The 14,432-nt window shown below is 42.3% G+C and overlaps 1 protein-coding gene across 1 annotated transcript; it reads right to left on the bottom strand.

Moving 5' to 3' along the window:
- Positions 1–6,739: 6,739 nt before the first annotated feature.
- LOC143855745 (uncharacterized) lies at positions 6,740–8,953 on the bottom strand. The gene is made up of 5 exons (XM_077365818.1): positions 8,474–8,953; positions 7,539–8,322; positions 7,349–7,456; positions 7,010–7,083; positions 6,740–6,901 (listed from the first exon to the last, which is right to left on the bottom strand). Exons 1-5 carry the CDS (start codon positions 8,951–8,953, stop codon positions 6,740–6,742), a joined length of 1,608 nt encoding a protein of 535 aa, XP_077221933.1.
- Between the last annotated feature and the right edge of the window lie 5,479 nt (positions 8,954–14,432).

The following is a 14,432-nucleotide window of genomic DNA, read 5'->3' as shown; positions in this document are numbered from 1 at the left end:
TAGGGACAGATTTGTGCCAAAACTGGGACAGCAGTATGGACCGAACTGTGGGCAGAATCGTGCCTCAAATTGGGGCAGAGATGCGCTTAAAAATGGGGTGAATCATGGGTGAAAACTGTGCTGAAACAGGGAGCAGCAGTATGGACAGCATTTATGCTAAAACAAGGGCAGCAATGGGGCTGAAATAGAGGTGAATCTGTGCTGAAACGGAGGTAGCAATAGGGTGCAAACCTGGGGCAGCAACATGGACCGGGTTGTGAAAGAACTGGGACTGATTCGGGAGGGGAACCATGGACAGAATTGTGCTAAAACAGTGGGGCTGAAATGAAGTGAATAAACTGATTTTTATACACAGAAATAGGAGCTGAAATGATGTGCAAACAACTAGTCCTCCCTATAGATCTGCTATACACAGTTCACACGTATGAGAACAAATAATGCACAAGTACCCTACAAACCAGTACATGCAGCAGAAATCTGTTATAAACAGTCCATACATATGAGAATAACTCATGCACAAGTACCCTACATACCCCAATATGTGCAGCAGACTAAACGATGAAGTAGTCGCTGTGAATAGAGATTACCAGATGCACGGAGTCTCGCCGGAGTTAGATCGGGTTGTGAATTTTTTGCCGGATTCAATCAGCCCCCTAGTGATGACAAAATGGTGGAGGACCGGAGGTAGGAGTCGGAAGTAGAAGAAGAAGAGGCACGGTTATGGGTTGGGGCAGATTTCCAAATTAGAGGGTAGCTCAGGTGGCTGTTATGGAATAAAGTAGAAGAAGAGGGTTTTGGTGTTAGAGATGAAGGTGGAAGAGATGGTGGTAGAGGGTTTAATGGATATCGGTTGAGATAGTGGGTTTCGGGCTATGCTAAGGAATGGAAGGGAGCCCAGTTAGGCCATATGCAAGTGGGAAGGGGATCAAATTTTTCTAAGGTAGGAGGGAGTGGGAATTCCTTTGTTTTTTTTTATCTCCTTCTCCCTACGAGAATGAGTTCTCTCCTTTTGTCTTCTATCCCTCTCCTCCATCCTTCAATTAAGGGTAGGTTCAATTAAGAATCAAAGCCTCTTTCCATAAAATATTAGTTGTTCCCTAAATAGTGTATAGAAGATGCCATCCACATTTTGCAAAGCAATTTTTTATTTTAGCAAATGTGATGCAATCATTTTAAAATTGATATTTTAAGCATGCACTCATCATTATACTATTTCTCAAATTGAAAACCGTATGGCTCCATGCAAGGGAAGAAGAAAAATACTACCTTTCCAATCACCATGCTTCTCTTTTCTTTCTTTTCTTTTTTTTTAAATTGCTATTTTAAACAACACCACACCCATTCCCATGTTCAAAACCATGTGGCTCCATGCAAGGGAAAAGAAAAAATGCTACCTTTTCAATCACAACATGCTTCCCTTTTCTTTCTTTTTTTCCTTTTTTTTTTTTAAATTGCTATTTTAAACAACACCACACCCATTCCCATGTTCAAAACCGTGTGCCCTCTTTCAAATTTTTTTTTTTTATATTTAGCTTTAATTAATAAAATACCCCTCCATGAAGTGTTTGTACAAGCAACCCTTTTCTTCTCTTAAATCATTTGCCATATGATCTAGACCGTCCAAGCAATATGCCATTGCCTATATGGATTGCGCCCCCTTAAATCATTCCTCTATGACGATCCAGACCATCCAATTGATGGGTCCCAACCTAGGCAGGTTGTGTCCTCCTAAATTATTTCAATGGGCTGATCTGATCTGTACAATTGATGGGCTGAAATGTAAGTTGGTTGCACCCTCGAAAATCTCTTCTATGGGATGATCTGAAGCATTCAAATAATTGGCTATCAAGTGATAGGCTTGGATCACTCATAATGTGGGCCCCCTGAGTCTCTCCCATTGGATGATCTAAACCATCCATTTGGATGATCCATATTGCAAATTAGTTGTGCCACAAAATTAATTCTAATTAGAATAATTTCAACCATCAATTTGACGATCCACAACTTCAAAAATCATTTTCAAGAATGGTTCGGATCGTTTGGTGGGCCTCAACATGGAATAGATGTGGACCCAAATTATTTCGATAGAATGGTCTGAACTGGTTCATTTGATGCAACATAATGTAGATTGGCTGCGCCCCTCTAAATCATTTCTGTAGGCTTATCTGAATAACTCAACTTGATGATCGTAACAAAATTGGTTGTTAAAACGACTTCTCTGAGATTTTGACCGTTCTCTTGATGGTCATCTTTAGGCGTTGGATCGAAGTAGTTCAAAACTCATTTTTCACTAAACAAATATGCGGGCCCCCCTGTTTGATCCAAATCTAAACAAATGCTCAAGGCGGGCCCACCAAACGGATCCAAATTCTCTTTTGCTCGGATTCTTATGAATAATCTCTCTCAACACTTAACGGAAAAAAATGCGAAACATGGCGGAGATGATTGGATGGGGTTTTGCCCAAGCATAGCGAACTTGGGTCCGATCAAAATGGGGTGTCTACAGGATGTTGTAAAGAGGATGGACATTGATGGTCTTTGCTGTGAAGTTTTGTGTCTATTTGTAAGCAAAATGGGGTAAATTTATTTGTAATTGTTGGGGGAATTTATATTTCTATTGGATGGAAATATGATTTATTTGTATTTAATTGTGGTTATTCTCTCTAGTTTTTATTTTCATTGTCATAGTTGGCAATGGGACCCCTGTTTTTTGTGCTTTTCCGGTTTTGTTTGGTTGCTTGAACTGTTGGGAAGAAAAAAATTCTTCCTCAAAGTTGTTGATAAATTGCACACCATTTCTTACAACAGCCACCCCCTTCTTTCCAAATGGACTGTCCACCCCACAACATAGGATGATCCATAACGTCCATTTGATGGGCCACAATTTAAATAGGTTGTGTAGCAAAAGACAATTCATGCATTTAGTTCATGGTTTGAACTTGCTATGTCCGCCTTACATAAAAAATAAAAAAATAAAAAAATAAAAAAGAAGAAAAAAATAATTCTCGGAGGTCCGAGATTTTGTCTCGGAACTCCGAATATATGGGCAGAGGGAACCTGGAAAGATTCTCAGAACTCCGAGATTTCGGCCAGGTTAACCTCGGAGCTCCGAGAAAATTTCTCGGAACTCCGAGATTCGGGCCAGTAGAAATTGAAAAAAATCCGTCTATTCTCGAAAGTTTGAGACAATTTCTCGGAATTCCGAGATGTCGTCCAGGTTAACCTCAGAGCTCCGAGATAATTTCTCGGAACTCCGAGATTCGGTCCAGTAGAAATTGCAAAAAATTCGTCTATTCTCGGAGCTCCGAGATAATTTCTCGGAACTCCGAGATTCGGTCCAGTAGAAATTGCAAAAAATCCGTCTATTCTCGGAAGTCCGAGACAATTTCTCGGAACTCCGAGATTTCGTCCAGGTTAACCTTGGAGCTCCAAGATAATTTCTCGGAACTCCGAGATTCGGGCCAGGGAAAAAAAAAATTTGCCTTCTGTTCTCGGAACTCCGAGACAATTTCTCGGAACTCCGAGAATCGGCCCAGGAGCTTTATAACCTTGGACCCGGTTCGTTTTTTTAACTTTTCTTCTCTTCTTTCCCTCTTCCTTCCACTTCTCTTCAAACACTAACTCCACTTTTTCTTTCTTTCCGTCCTTTTCTCCCTACATCTTCCTCCAAAACCCTTTTCTCCCTTCCAAATCCCTCTCTTCTTCCTTAAACCCTAGCATTTCACCCCTTTTTCATTTTTTTCTTTCTTCCCTTCTCTATTTCTCTTTTTTTCCTCCATTTTAGGGCTATTTCTCTTCTTCTTTACATATCACTTTTCTCTCCACCCACATTTCCTCTCACCATGCCTCCTAAAACCAAAAATCTCAACATCGGAGGCTCCTCCCAAGTTGAAGACCCCAAATACGTTCGTGAAGACGTTCCCGACGAAGAAGGGCCTTCACGGAAGAAGGCCAAGGCCAAGGCTGTGGCTGCCGAGGTTGTGGCCAACCCCTATTTCACCGGGGATAAGGCGAAGAAACTCTGGGCCGACGTCGGCACTAGGGGCATCCTCACCGGTATGTACATTGATCCCCCTGTCCTTCAAAATTTTGATTTACAGGCCAAATTTGATGCTCTTCATTGGACACCCATCCTTCACATCAATGAACCCGTTTACCCTCGATTGGTGCGTCTCTTCTATGCCAATCTCACCATTTCCCCTTCCTTCTTCAAAATCGAATCTAAGATCAAGAAAACTGTCATCAAACTCAACTATCAGACTTTTGCCACAATATTTGGGATTAGCCATGAGGGCCTCTTACACTATTTTTGGCCGGAAGATGGGACGCATTCACTTGATGATATTGATCATGACACTGTCTATGGTCGGATAACACGGCGCTACCAGTCTAATATGCCCGTACATGCTGCCGACCTCATTTCGGTTGTGCGCATGCTCCATAACTTCATGTACCACATCTTCATACCTCGTGCTGGGATGCGTGAAGCCCTAAGACCCTTAGAGGCATATATTATCTACAGTATCCTAGAGGGCCGCCAGCTTTGTCTGCCATATATCATATTTCGCTACATGTTTCAGACCCCTGGACGCTACCGCTCTTCCTTGCCATATGGCATGATTCTCACCCGTGTCTTCCGCCACTTCGGCATCACCTTGGATGGAGAGATGACCATGACTCCTACTGCCCCGTTTGATGTTCAGACCTTTAACCGCATGGGTCTTAATAAAGCAGCGATTGACATCGATTATGTCGATGGAGGAGGCTACGAAGCCGAGGACCAGGCTGCAGCGGCACCTCAGCCGTCACAAGATACATCTCAGTTCTGCACTCACCAAGATTTGGCTCACATGCAGGAGGCCATTGAGCGATCCATGGCCTCTCAGTTTCAACAGTTGTCTACCCATGTCGACTCTGCGATTTCGACTCGCTTCCAGACCATGACTTCCCACGTTGATGAGCAGTGGGCCGCTTATTATCGCTACATCTCCAGTGGTAAGTGGGGCCAGGCGCCGGGCAGTTCTTCCCATCAGCCACCGCCTCCTCCGGAGCAGTAGATGGCTCTAGGACAGAAACCGGGCTGTAGGGACACATAGTTTGTTTGTATCTCAGCATACTGAGAACTATGTATTTGTAATTAAAAATCATGTTCTGTGAAGTGATGTTGGTTGTGGCATTGGGTTCATTGCGAAATATGGTAAAGGACTTTCAAAATCTTTAAATATTTGTTCAACAAGTTTTGGGGGAATTTATATTTCTATTGGAAGGAAATATGATTTATTTGTATTTAATTGTGGTTATTTTCTCTAGTTTTTATTTTCAGCGTCATAGTTGGCAATGGGATCCCTGTTTTTTGTATTTTATTGTAGGTGAAAATGTTAGGACTTTGTCTGATAGAGCCCCAAGTTGCAAGTCCGTTTGGTAGGTGGAATTTTGTTGCTTCTTGTCACTTTTGTGGAACAAAAATCTTCCTGGGAGATTGTTGGCAAAAAAATTAATCCCGGTAAAAAAAATAATTCCGGTGCTTTCTTTGGTTGCTTCAACTGTTGGGAAGAACAAAAGTCTTCTTCAAACTTGTTGATGAATTGAACACCATTTATGACAACAGCCACCCCCTTCGTTCCAAATGGGCTCTCCACCCCACACCATAGGATGATCCAAAACATCCATTTGATGGGCCACAATTTAAATAGGTTGTGTGGCAAAAGACAATTCCATAGATTGATCGTAGCCCCCCACCGTAGGTGAACTCCATAAAAAAAAAAAATTTGAATGCCCAGGTTAGGATAAACCCATGACTCTGCGGTTTGGGCACAACATCTTTACATTGTGCTCCATCAATGGACGGTTGTGGATCATCCTATGGTGCGGTATGTTTAGTCCATTTTGGAAGCATGAGATCAATTGCAAGAATGGAAAATTAAATTGGTAGGCCATGCATTATTTGTGGTGACTTCGATCTAAACCTCATACCAAATATGGTTGACATTCTGCCAGTGATTGCTTCGAACAAAACATTCGCATATCGTAATAAAAAGCGTTGCCTACGCATTATTTGCAACATGTAAAGGGTAAATATTTTATCACGCCATAAGAAGGTTGTTTATTTATATATAAATAGAGTGAAGCGGAAAAAAGAATTGGTTTTGATCCATATTTACAATCCCAAGCATATTTACATCCACTACAGATGTCCAGTAAAATGAAAATAACAGCACCAAACATAAGAATCTAAGTAGAAGAGGAAGTTGATGAGGCAGAACTTGTTGACGCTAGTGAATACCCTTCAATGCTGCTCTCCTGTTTCTCATTTTCTATGCACCCACTACTGCCATGTAAATAGGCATGAAGGGCAACATTGAAAGTGAAGTTCAGCCAACAGAAAACCCAATTGTCAGAATATATTCTCTTCTCCAATTTAGAGCATTTGAAACTCATCAAAAAAAGTTCAAGTAAACGGTATTGTTTCAGTTATTTACACTAAAAACTGAATTGATTCAGTTGAAATGGATTATATATATATATATATATATACAACCAAATTTCTTTTCCAGTTGTTGATCTATTTTCTTAGCAGCAGGGAAAAGCTTATTTTAACAATGCTTGCAAGGTAGAACTCATTCCAGCTTCAGAAAACTGGGCAGCCTTCAACTATGAGAACTCATTCCACCTTCAGAAAACTGGGTAACCTTCAACTTTCAGAACTCATTCCACCTTCATAAAACTGGGCAGCCTTCAACTATGATGCCTTTCGCACTAGGACAAGAAGCGAAGGGGCACCCATCCAAGTAATTTCCCCACAGGTTGAGGCTTCCAATTCTGCAAGAGCCACCATGCAGTTCCCAACTACAGAAGTGCTGCTATCAGGGTACCCACCACCTAAAATTTTCATTCCATTCATCTTCATTGTCATTATTTACAACGACAAAGATATTGTTAGGATGACATATTTGGTTATTAATTTGTTCAATTGGGTAAAGAGGAAAGGTGGAAGAGGAGAGGCACAAACCTGACCCATGAACATTGTTATTCGAGGAATCTTATGTAATGACCAAGCTTGAAGTCTTGCAGAAATGTAACAGCCTGTGACATACTGATATACCCATAAACCTTGAAGCATATGTTAGCGACGGGGTATCCTCGGTATATACTCTGTTTGAAGACATCGTATATTTTGTTTTAGGATTCTTCCCTGCGAAATAGACTCAAACCCAATATAAACTAAGATTCAAGTACATTTTTTAAATTATAGTACACAAAAAAAGATAAATATATGCACACCACTAATTACAGCATAAATGAAAAAAGGGTTTCACGTAACAAAAAATTAAATACAGGAACTAATTACTGTGCACACTTTCAATTAATCCACTTCTCATCCATCCAAGTGGAGCCTCCAATGCATTGTTCGCGGAGTAATTACGTGAAAAAAGGAGCTGCACAAGGTACACCCGACCTACAAACACCACCACCACACCACACCGAATAAGTATGGGATCGGGGATGTTTTATACTACTTATTCACCTCCATAAATTACGTATCACGTACCTATTGAAAACGGGGGCAGAAGGTCCAATGGCAGATTCATCAGGCAGTTGTCTCTCCATGGGAGGTTCTCGACAAGTCCTTTTGTTGTGGCCAAGTTTTTCACAGATCGTACATTTGCGATGCATTCCACTCTGCAATTCGCGGTCAGATCTTCTCGTACGCGGCCGTCTAGGTGGTCTTTTCGCTATAGGAGGTAATACAATGTTGAGAGGTTCTGGAGGCACTTCCAATTGAGTGCGATCTACTGTAGGGTGAAGCACCTCAGCGTACGTTTCCCGATACATCTCTATACGAAACCATTTCTGGCAATAATCGTACTCATCAAAATCCGTGATGGCAATGGCTGCCATGGCATGTCGGCACGGCAGCCCAAGCGTTTGGAACTCACGACATGTACAGGTTTGTTGCAGCAGGTCTACGACATCATGATGATCACGGGACCTTACTTCAAATTCGTGCACACCTACTCGATAAGCATCATATCCGCGACCCTGTTCCCTGGCCACACCCAAATGTTTTTCTGCATAATGCGTGCACTTTGTTTCCCATTCATGGCCCATCGCTTGACGTTTCTGTATGTATTCGGAGCTCTTAAAATGAGTCAGCTCCACCGTAGCTGCAATCGGCAATTTTCTGGCATCCTTTAGCACTGCATTGTAACACTCCGACCTATTGGTGGTCAACACATCATATCTATCCCCCTTGAAGTAGAAACTAGCCCAGTTTTCCTTGGGAATAGCGGCTATCCAGTTGTGTGCATTTTCACTCCTCGCCTTAATTTTTTCCATTGTGTCTATGAAAACACTCTCTCAAAGCCCTAGCAGCTCTCCAGAACAATTTCTTAAGTAAAGGGTCTTTGAAGTCGGTGTACAAATTGGCGGCGAGGTGACGCATGCAGTAGCTATGGTTTGCAATAGGCATTACTTTAGGCACTGCTTGCATCAACCCCTTTTGTCGATCGGAGCATAGGGTCAATGCGCCTATCCCCTCCTGCAATACGTGGCGCTTCACCAAATAGAAGAACCAGCACCAGCTATCTTCGTTCTCAGTCTCGACAACTCCAAAAGCTAATGGAACTAATCCGTTGTTCCCGTCTACCCCAACTGCGATAAGTAAGATTCCAAGATACTTTCCACGTAGATGCGTCCCATCGACCAAAACTATCGATCTGAGTGTTCGTTGGAAAGAACGTATGCTGGGACCAAATGCCCAGAATAAGCGAGCAAATTTATCATCTCCCCCTGGACGTAGATCTCTCGCTCGAAAAACACGCATGTACGTGCCCGGGTTTGTTCTCATCATCTCAACTATCAGTGCAGGGAGCAAGCAGTACGAGTCCTCCACATGTCCACACTTTATTTCAAGGATGATGTTCATCGCAAGGTGTGCTCTACGGTAGGTCATGGTTATACCCCAGTGCGACTTGATGTACTGTCTTATGATCCTTGTCCCCACATCTTCTGGACGGTCAAATAGGGGGTAAGCATGTCTCGGCAACCCATGGGGATGTAGCTAGATGATTATCATTGCCCTTTAAGTGAGATGTACACGTATGGTCGCTCACAAACTTCTTCACTAACACATAAGTCATACGGCTAATGCTTGATATACGCCACTTGCAACATGGTTCCTTGCATACAACGGCATACTTCTTGGGAGTTGACCGTGACTTCTTGAACATGAATCGCTGCCGAATTGCATACTCCTTAACGGCCTTCTTGAACTGCTTCATATTTGGATACATAGCCCCAACAGTTAACTCATCGAACTGAAGATTATCTGCATCTACCTCATCAGCCCCAACATACATGTTGTCTACTTCGAGTGGCCGACTTCTGCCAGCAGGTAGAAATGGCCGACCATTGCCGGTAGGGGGAGCCACTTCTGTTGGCCTAAGGTTTTCACCAGAATCTTCGTTGTGATTTTGATTTCCATTATAATTTTCAGGATCGTGGGCGGTCTCATCACCCTCCTCATCCTGAACCTCAGCCTCGTCATCATCCTCATCATCATCCTCTGCAGGATCATCATCATTGTCATCTTCAGTTCTAAATTCTTCGAAATCACAACCGAAGACATGAAAATCATCCTCGAAAATGTTAATATGCTCCAACGGCACATCTGCATCATTCCCGGGGACAATGATATCTTCGGAGATAGGGTTCTCATACATATCCAAGAAGTTTTCATTTAGGTCAACTCGTACCCTACACAGTTCAACAATATAAAATCAGGATAGTAGATTGAGTACTTGAATATAAATAAAATTCTACAAGACATACCTTGAACTAAATTGTGCCGAGTCACCTCTTATGCTTGTATTACCCAATTCTGTTTCATATTCTCTTTCTAAGTCTACTTCAAAACGAGAGTCGGGAGTGACAGTTACTCGTTCCGGTGGATATCTTAGGTGTGGAATCGGTGGAACGGAAGTAGGAGGTATGCATGCATTATGAGAGGGATTTTGAGAGGGAATCGGTTGTACAGAAGTCAAACGTATGGGCAGGTTATGAGAGGTATTTCGAGGTGAAAAGGAAGTAGAAGGTATGACATTGTTTGTGGGCAGAATTGAAGAATAAGATGAATTTAGGCCATTGTCAATTTTTGTTATGTATAGCATCACAGAGTTGAAAGTATCTTTCTCAAGCACCTTAACCAACGATTGGAAGATTTCATTGCTAGCGACGTCGATTAGAGTGCTTATATATGGATCAACAACATATCGACATTTGATGGATAGTGACACCCGTCCTCCAATACTCCCAATTCGACTGTGGATTAGAGCCTCCAATTCTTTAAGATTCATTCGGGGACTTACCAATAAGAATTTCTTACTCCCACCAACATATTCTCAATTAACTTCATCCTTCAGTATGCCATCATAGTGTAACAGTAGAGAAAGCATTATGCGTGCCAGTTTACGAAGACCTGCAAAGCGCAGACAAGATATGATAAGAACCAGTACGTAAAGGGGGCTTCTCAAGGCGAATAAGTAGAGGCCGACTTAAGCAAAACCTTCGGAGGCACACGTTGAAAGAAGAAAATATGACCTTCCTGATTGAAAACTTGTCTGCAAAAGGAGTACATGATATGGTTAAGACTTAAACATGACAAGAAGATGATAACATATTTTTTCTCAGTACATTTAATACCAGACTAAAGCATGCAAATAATTGAACATAAGTGAACATTGCATTTCAAGTATACAGGTCACAGTACGAAATCTAGTTTAAAGACGAAATCTACGAGAAATTAGTTTAACATGTTAGATCTCGCAAGGATATAATATTTTCTTAATTAAATTACAGCATAAGGGATTATGGGCCCTTAAATGGGGTAAAAGAAGTACCCTTGGAGGGCACAAAATCCAGAACATGTTCCTCAAATTCAAACTCAGGGATTTTTAGCTTTAAAAAAAGGGGTTACTAGTACCTAAGGGGTGCTTCTCAAGGGAAATAGAGGGGAGCTATGCATGGTATTAGAGAAGGGATTATGGGCCCCCAAATGGGGTAGAAGAAGTACCCTTGGAGGGTCCATCAAATCCAGAAGAAGGTCCTGAAGTTCAAAGGCATGGGTTTTCAGCTACAAAAAATGGGTTATTAGTACCTAAGGGGGGCTTCTTAAGGGCAATAGAGGAGAGCTATGCATGGTATTAGAGAAGGGATTATGGGCTCTCAAATGGGGTAGGAGAAGTACCCTTGGAGGGTCCATCAAATCCAGAAGATGGTCCTGAAATTCAAAGTCATGGGTTTTCAGCTACAAAAAATGGGTTACTAGTACCTAAGGGGTGCTTCTCAAGGGCAATAGAGGGGAGCTATGCATGGTATTAGAGAAGGGATTATGGGCCCCCAAATGGGGTAGGAGAAGTACCCTTGGAGGGTCTACCAAATCCAGAAGAAGGTCCTGAAGTTCAAAGGCATGGGTTTTCAGCTACAAAAAGGGGTTATTAGTACCTAAGGGGGGCTTCTCAAGGGCAATAGAGGGGAGCTATGCATGGTATTAGAGAAGGGATTATGGGCCCCCAAATGGGGTATAAGAAGTACCCTTGAAGGGTCCATCAAATCCAGAAGAAGGTCCTGAAGTTCAAAGTCATGGGTTTTCAGCTACAAAAAGGGGTTATTAGTACCTAAGGGGGGCTTCTCAAGGGCAATAGAGGGGAGCTATGCATGGTATTAGAGAAGGGATTATGAGCCCTCAAATGGGGGAGGAGAAGTACCCTTGGAGGGTCCATCAAATCCAGAAGATGGTCCTGAAGTTCAAAGTCATGGGTTTTCAGCTACAAAAAGGGGTTACTAGTACCTAAGGGGTGCTTCTCAAGGGCAATAGAGGGGAGCTATGCATGGTATTAGAGAAGGGATTATGGGCCACCAAATGGGGTAGGAGAAGTACCCTTGGAGGGTCCATCAAATCCAGAAGAAGGTCCTGAAGTTCAAAGGCATGGGTTTTCAGCTACAAAAAGGGGTTATTAGTACCTAAGGGGGGCTTCTCAAGGGCAATAGAGGGGAGCTATGCATGGTATTAGAGAAGGGATTATGGGCCCTCAAATGGGATAGAAGAAGTACCCTTGGAGGGTCCATCAAATCCAGAAGAAGGTCCTGAAGTTCAAAGGCATGGGTTTTCAGTTACAAAAAGGGGTTATTAGTACCTAATGGGGGCTTCTCAAGGGCAATAGAGGGGAGCTATGCATGGTATTAGAGAAGGGATTATGGGCCCTCAAATGGGGTAGGAGAAGTACCCTTGGAGGGTCCATCAAATCAAGAAGATGGTCCTGAAGTTCAAAGTCATGGGTTTTCAGCTACAAAAAAGGAGTTACTAGTACCTAAGGAGGGGTTATTAGTACCTAAGGGGGGCTTCTCAAGGGCAATAGAGCAATAGAGGGGAGCTATGCATGGTATTAGAGAAGGGATTATGGGCACTCAAATGGGGTAGGAGAAGTACCCTTGGAGGGTCCAGCAAATCCAAAGATGGTGCTCAAGTTCAAAGGCATGGGTTTTCAGCTACAACAAAGGGGTTATTAGTACCTAAGGGGGGCTTCTCAAGGGCAATAGAGGGGAGCTATGCATGGTATTAGAGAAGGGATTATGGGCACTCAAATGGGGTAGGAGAAGTACCCTTGGAGGGTCCATCAAATCCAGAAGATGATCCTGAAGTTCAAAGTCATGGGTTTTCAGCTACAAAAAGGGGTTACTAGTACGTACGGGGGGCTTCTCAAGGGCAATAGAGGGGAGCTATGCATGGTATGAGAGAAGGGATTATGGGCACTCAAATGGGGTAGGAGAAGTACCCTTGGAGGGTCCATCAAATCCAAAGATGGTGCTCAACTTCAAAGGCATGGGTTTTCAGCTACAAAAAAGGGGTTATTAGTACCTAAGGGGGGCTTCTCAAGGGCAATAGAGGAGAGCTATGCATGGTATTAGAGAAGGGATTATGGGCCCCCAAATGGGGAAGAAGAAGTACCCTTGGAGGGTCCATCAAATCCAGAAGAAGGTCCTGAAGTTCAAAGGCATGGGTTTTCAGCTACAAAAAGGGGTTATTAGTACCTAAGGGGGGCTTCTCAAGGGCAATAGAGGGGAGGTATGCATGGTATTAGAGAAGGGATTATAGGCCCTCAAATGGGGTAGAAGAAGTACCCTTCGAGGGTCCATCAAATCCAGAAGATGGTCCTGAAGTTCAAAGTCATGGGTTTTTAGCTACAAAAAGGGGTTACTAGTACCTAAGGGGGGCTTCTCAAGGGCAATAGAGGGGAGTTATGCATGGTATTACACAAGGGATTATGGGCCCCCAAATGGGGTAGAAGAAGTACCCTTCCAGGGTCCATCAAATCCAGAAGATGGTCCTCAAGTTCAAAGTCATGGGTTTCCAGCTACAAAAAATGGGGTTACTAGTGCCTAAGGGGGGCTTCTCAAAGGTAATAGAGGGGAGCTATGCACGGTATTAGAGAAGGAATTATGAGCCCTCAAATGGGGTACAATAAGTCACCATGGAGGGCGCATCATAAACAGGGGTTTTCAACTACATAAATGGGAATCCTAGATCGAAACTTTTGCAAAATAGGAGCTGCTCACTCCTCTTTTCCTATTTGCTTTTTCTTGCCTGGTTTAAGGTCGGACAAAATAGTGAGAATCAAAGGGGCTGAAATTGGAGTTCTCAACAAATAAGCTCTCAACAAAAAATTCTTCATCCAATTAGAGCATTGCCACGACCCACCTGGATATTTTCTTCGCCTTTTTTGACAGAAGCGAACCATAGACTTCGCTTCCTGAATCTCAAATGACTTGAATTACCGTCATACTTCAAATCGTGATGTTTCTCCTATACATTGAATCTCCTATTTTCCTCTTTTCAAATCGCCATATGAGACTTCTAATATGAGTTGCAACATCAAATCATGGCCATTTCTTTTACCCAATGCAGGATATAAAAAATAAAATAAGATACAGGGACCGAATCTCTTATGTCACTAACAAATCACAACATGAAAAATTCAATCCCTACACTCATCAAACTCATGTCTGTCTTGTTTTCGCAAGCACTTTCACATTTAACACCAAAGCTAAATGGGATAGCATGAGTTTTGAATTACTAATAATAGCAATATCTTATGGAGCACAACCACCCTTTGCGCATTATCATATCACACTGCCACAATTGTCTTAAATAAAATCTTTGGAAATTATTTCTTTCAGATAGTAAAGAAAATAATATGAAAGATAACAAGGGGGTGAAGGCAACGGAGAAAGATATGTGATTGTATAAGAATGCCTTCTGGAAACATGTACCCCAACTGTAAGAACGGTGTGTTTGCCACAAATGGTTTATTTTTTCTCTAAATATACACTCAACTCCTATTGTTAAAGCATCAATTTCCTTAATGTTAATCTTT

Source organism: Tasmannia lanceolata, unplaced genomic scaffold (assembly GCF_043159265.1).
Source record: "Tasmannia lanceolata isolate RefF3 unplaced genomic scaffold, GAP_Taslan_0.1 ptg000023l, whole genome shotgun sequence".
Classification (NCBI taxonomy): Eukaryota; Viridiplantae; Streptophyta; class Magnoliopsida; order Canellales; family Winteraceae; genus Tasmannia; species Tasmannia lanceolata.
The sequence above is the reverse complement of the archived record's forward strand: the minus strand, read 5'-3'. Positions and strand labels throughout refer to the sequence as shown.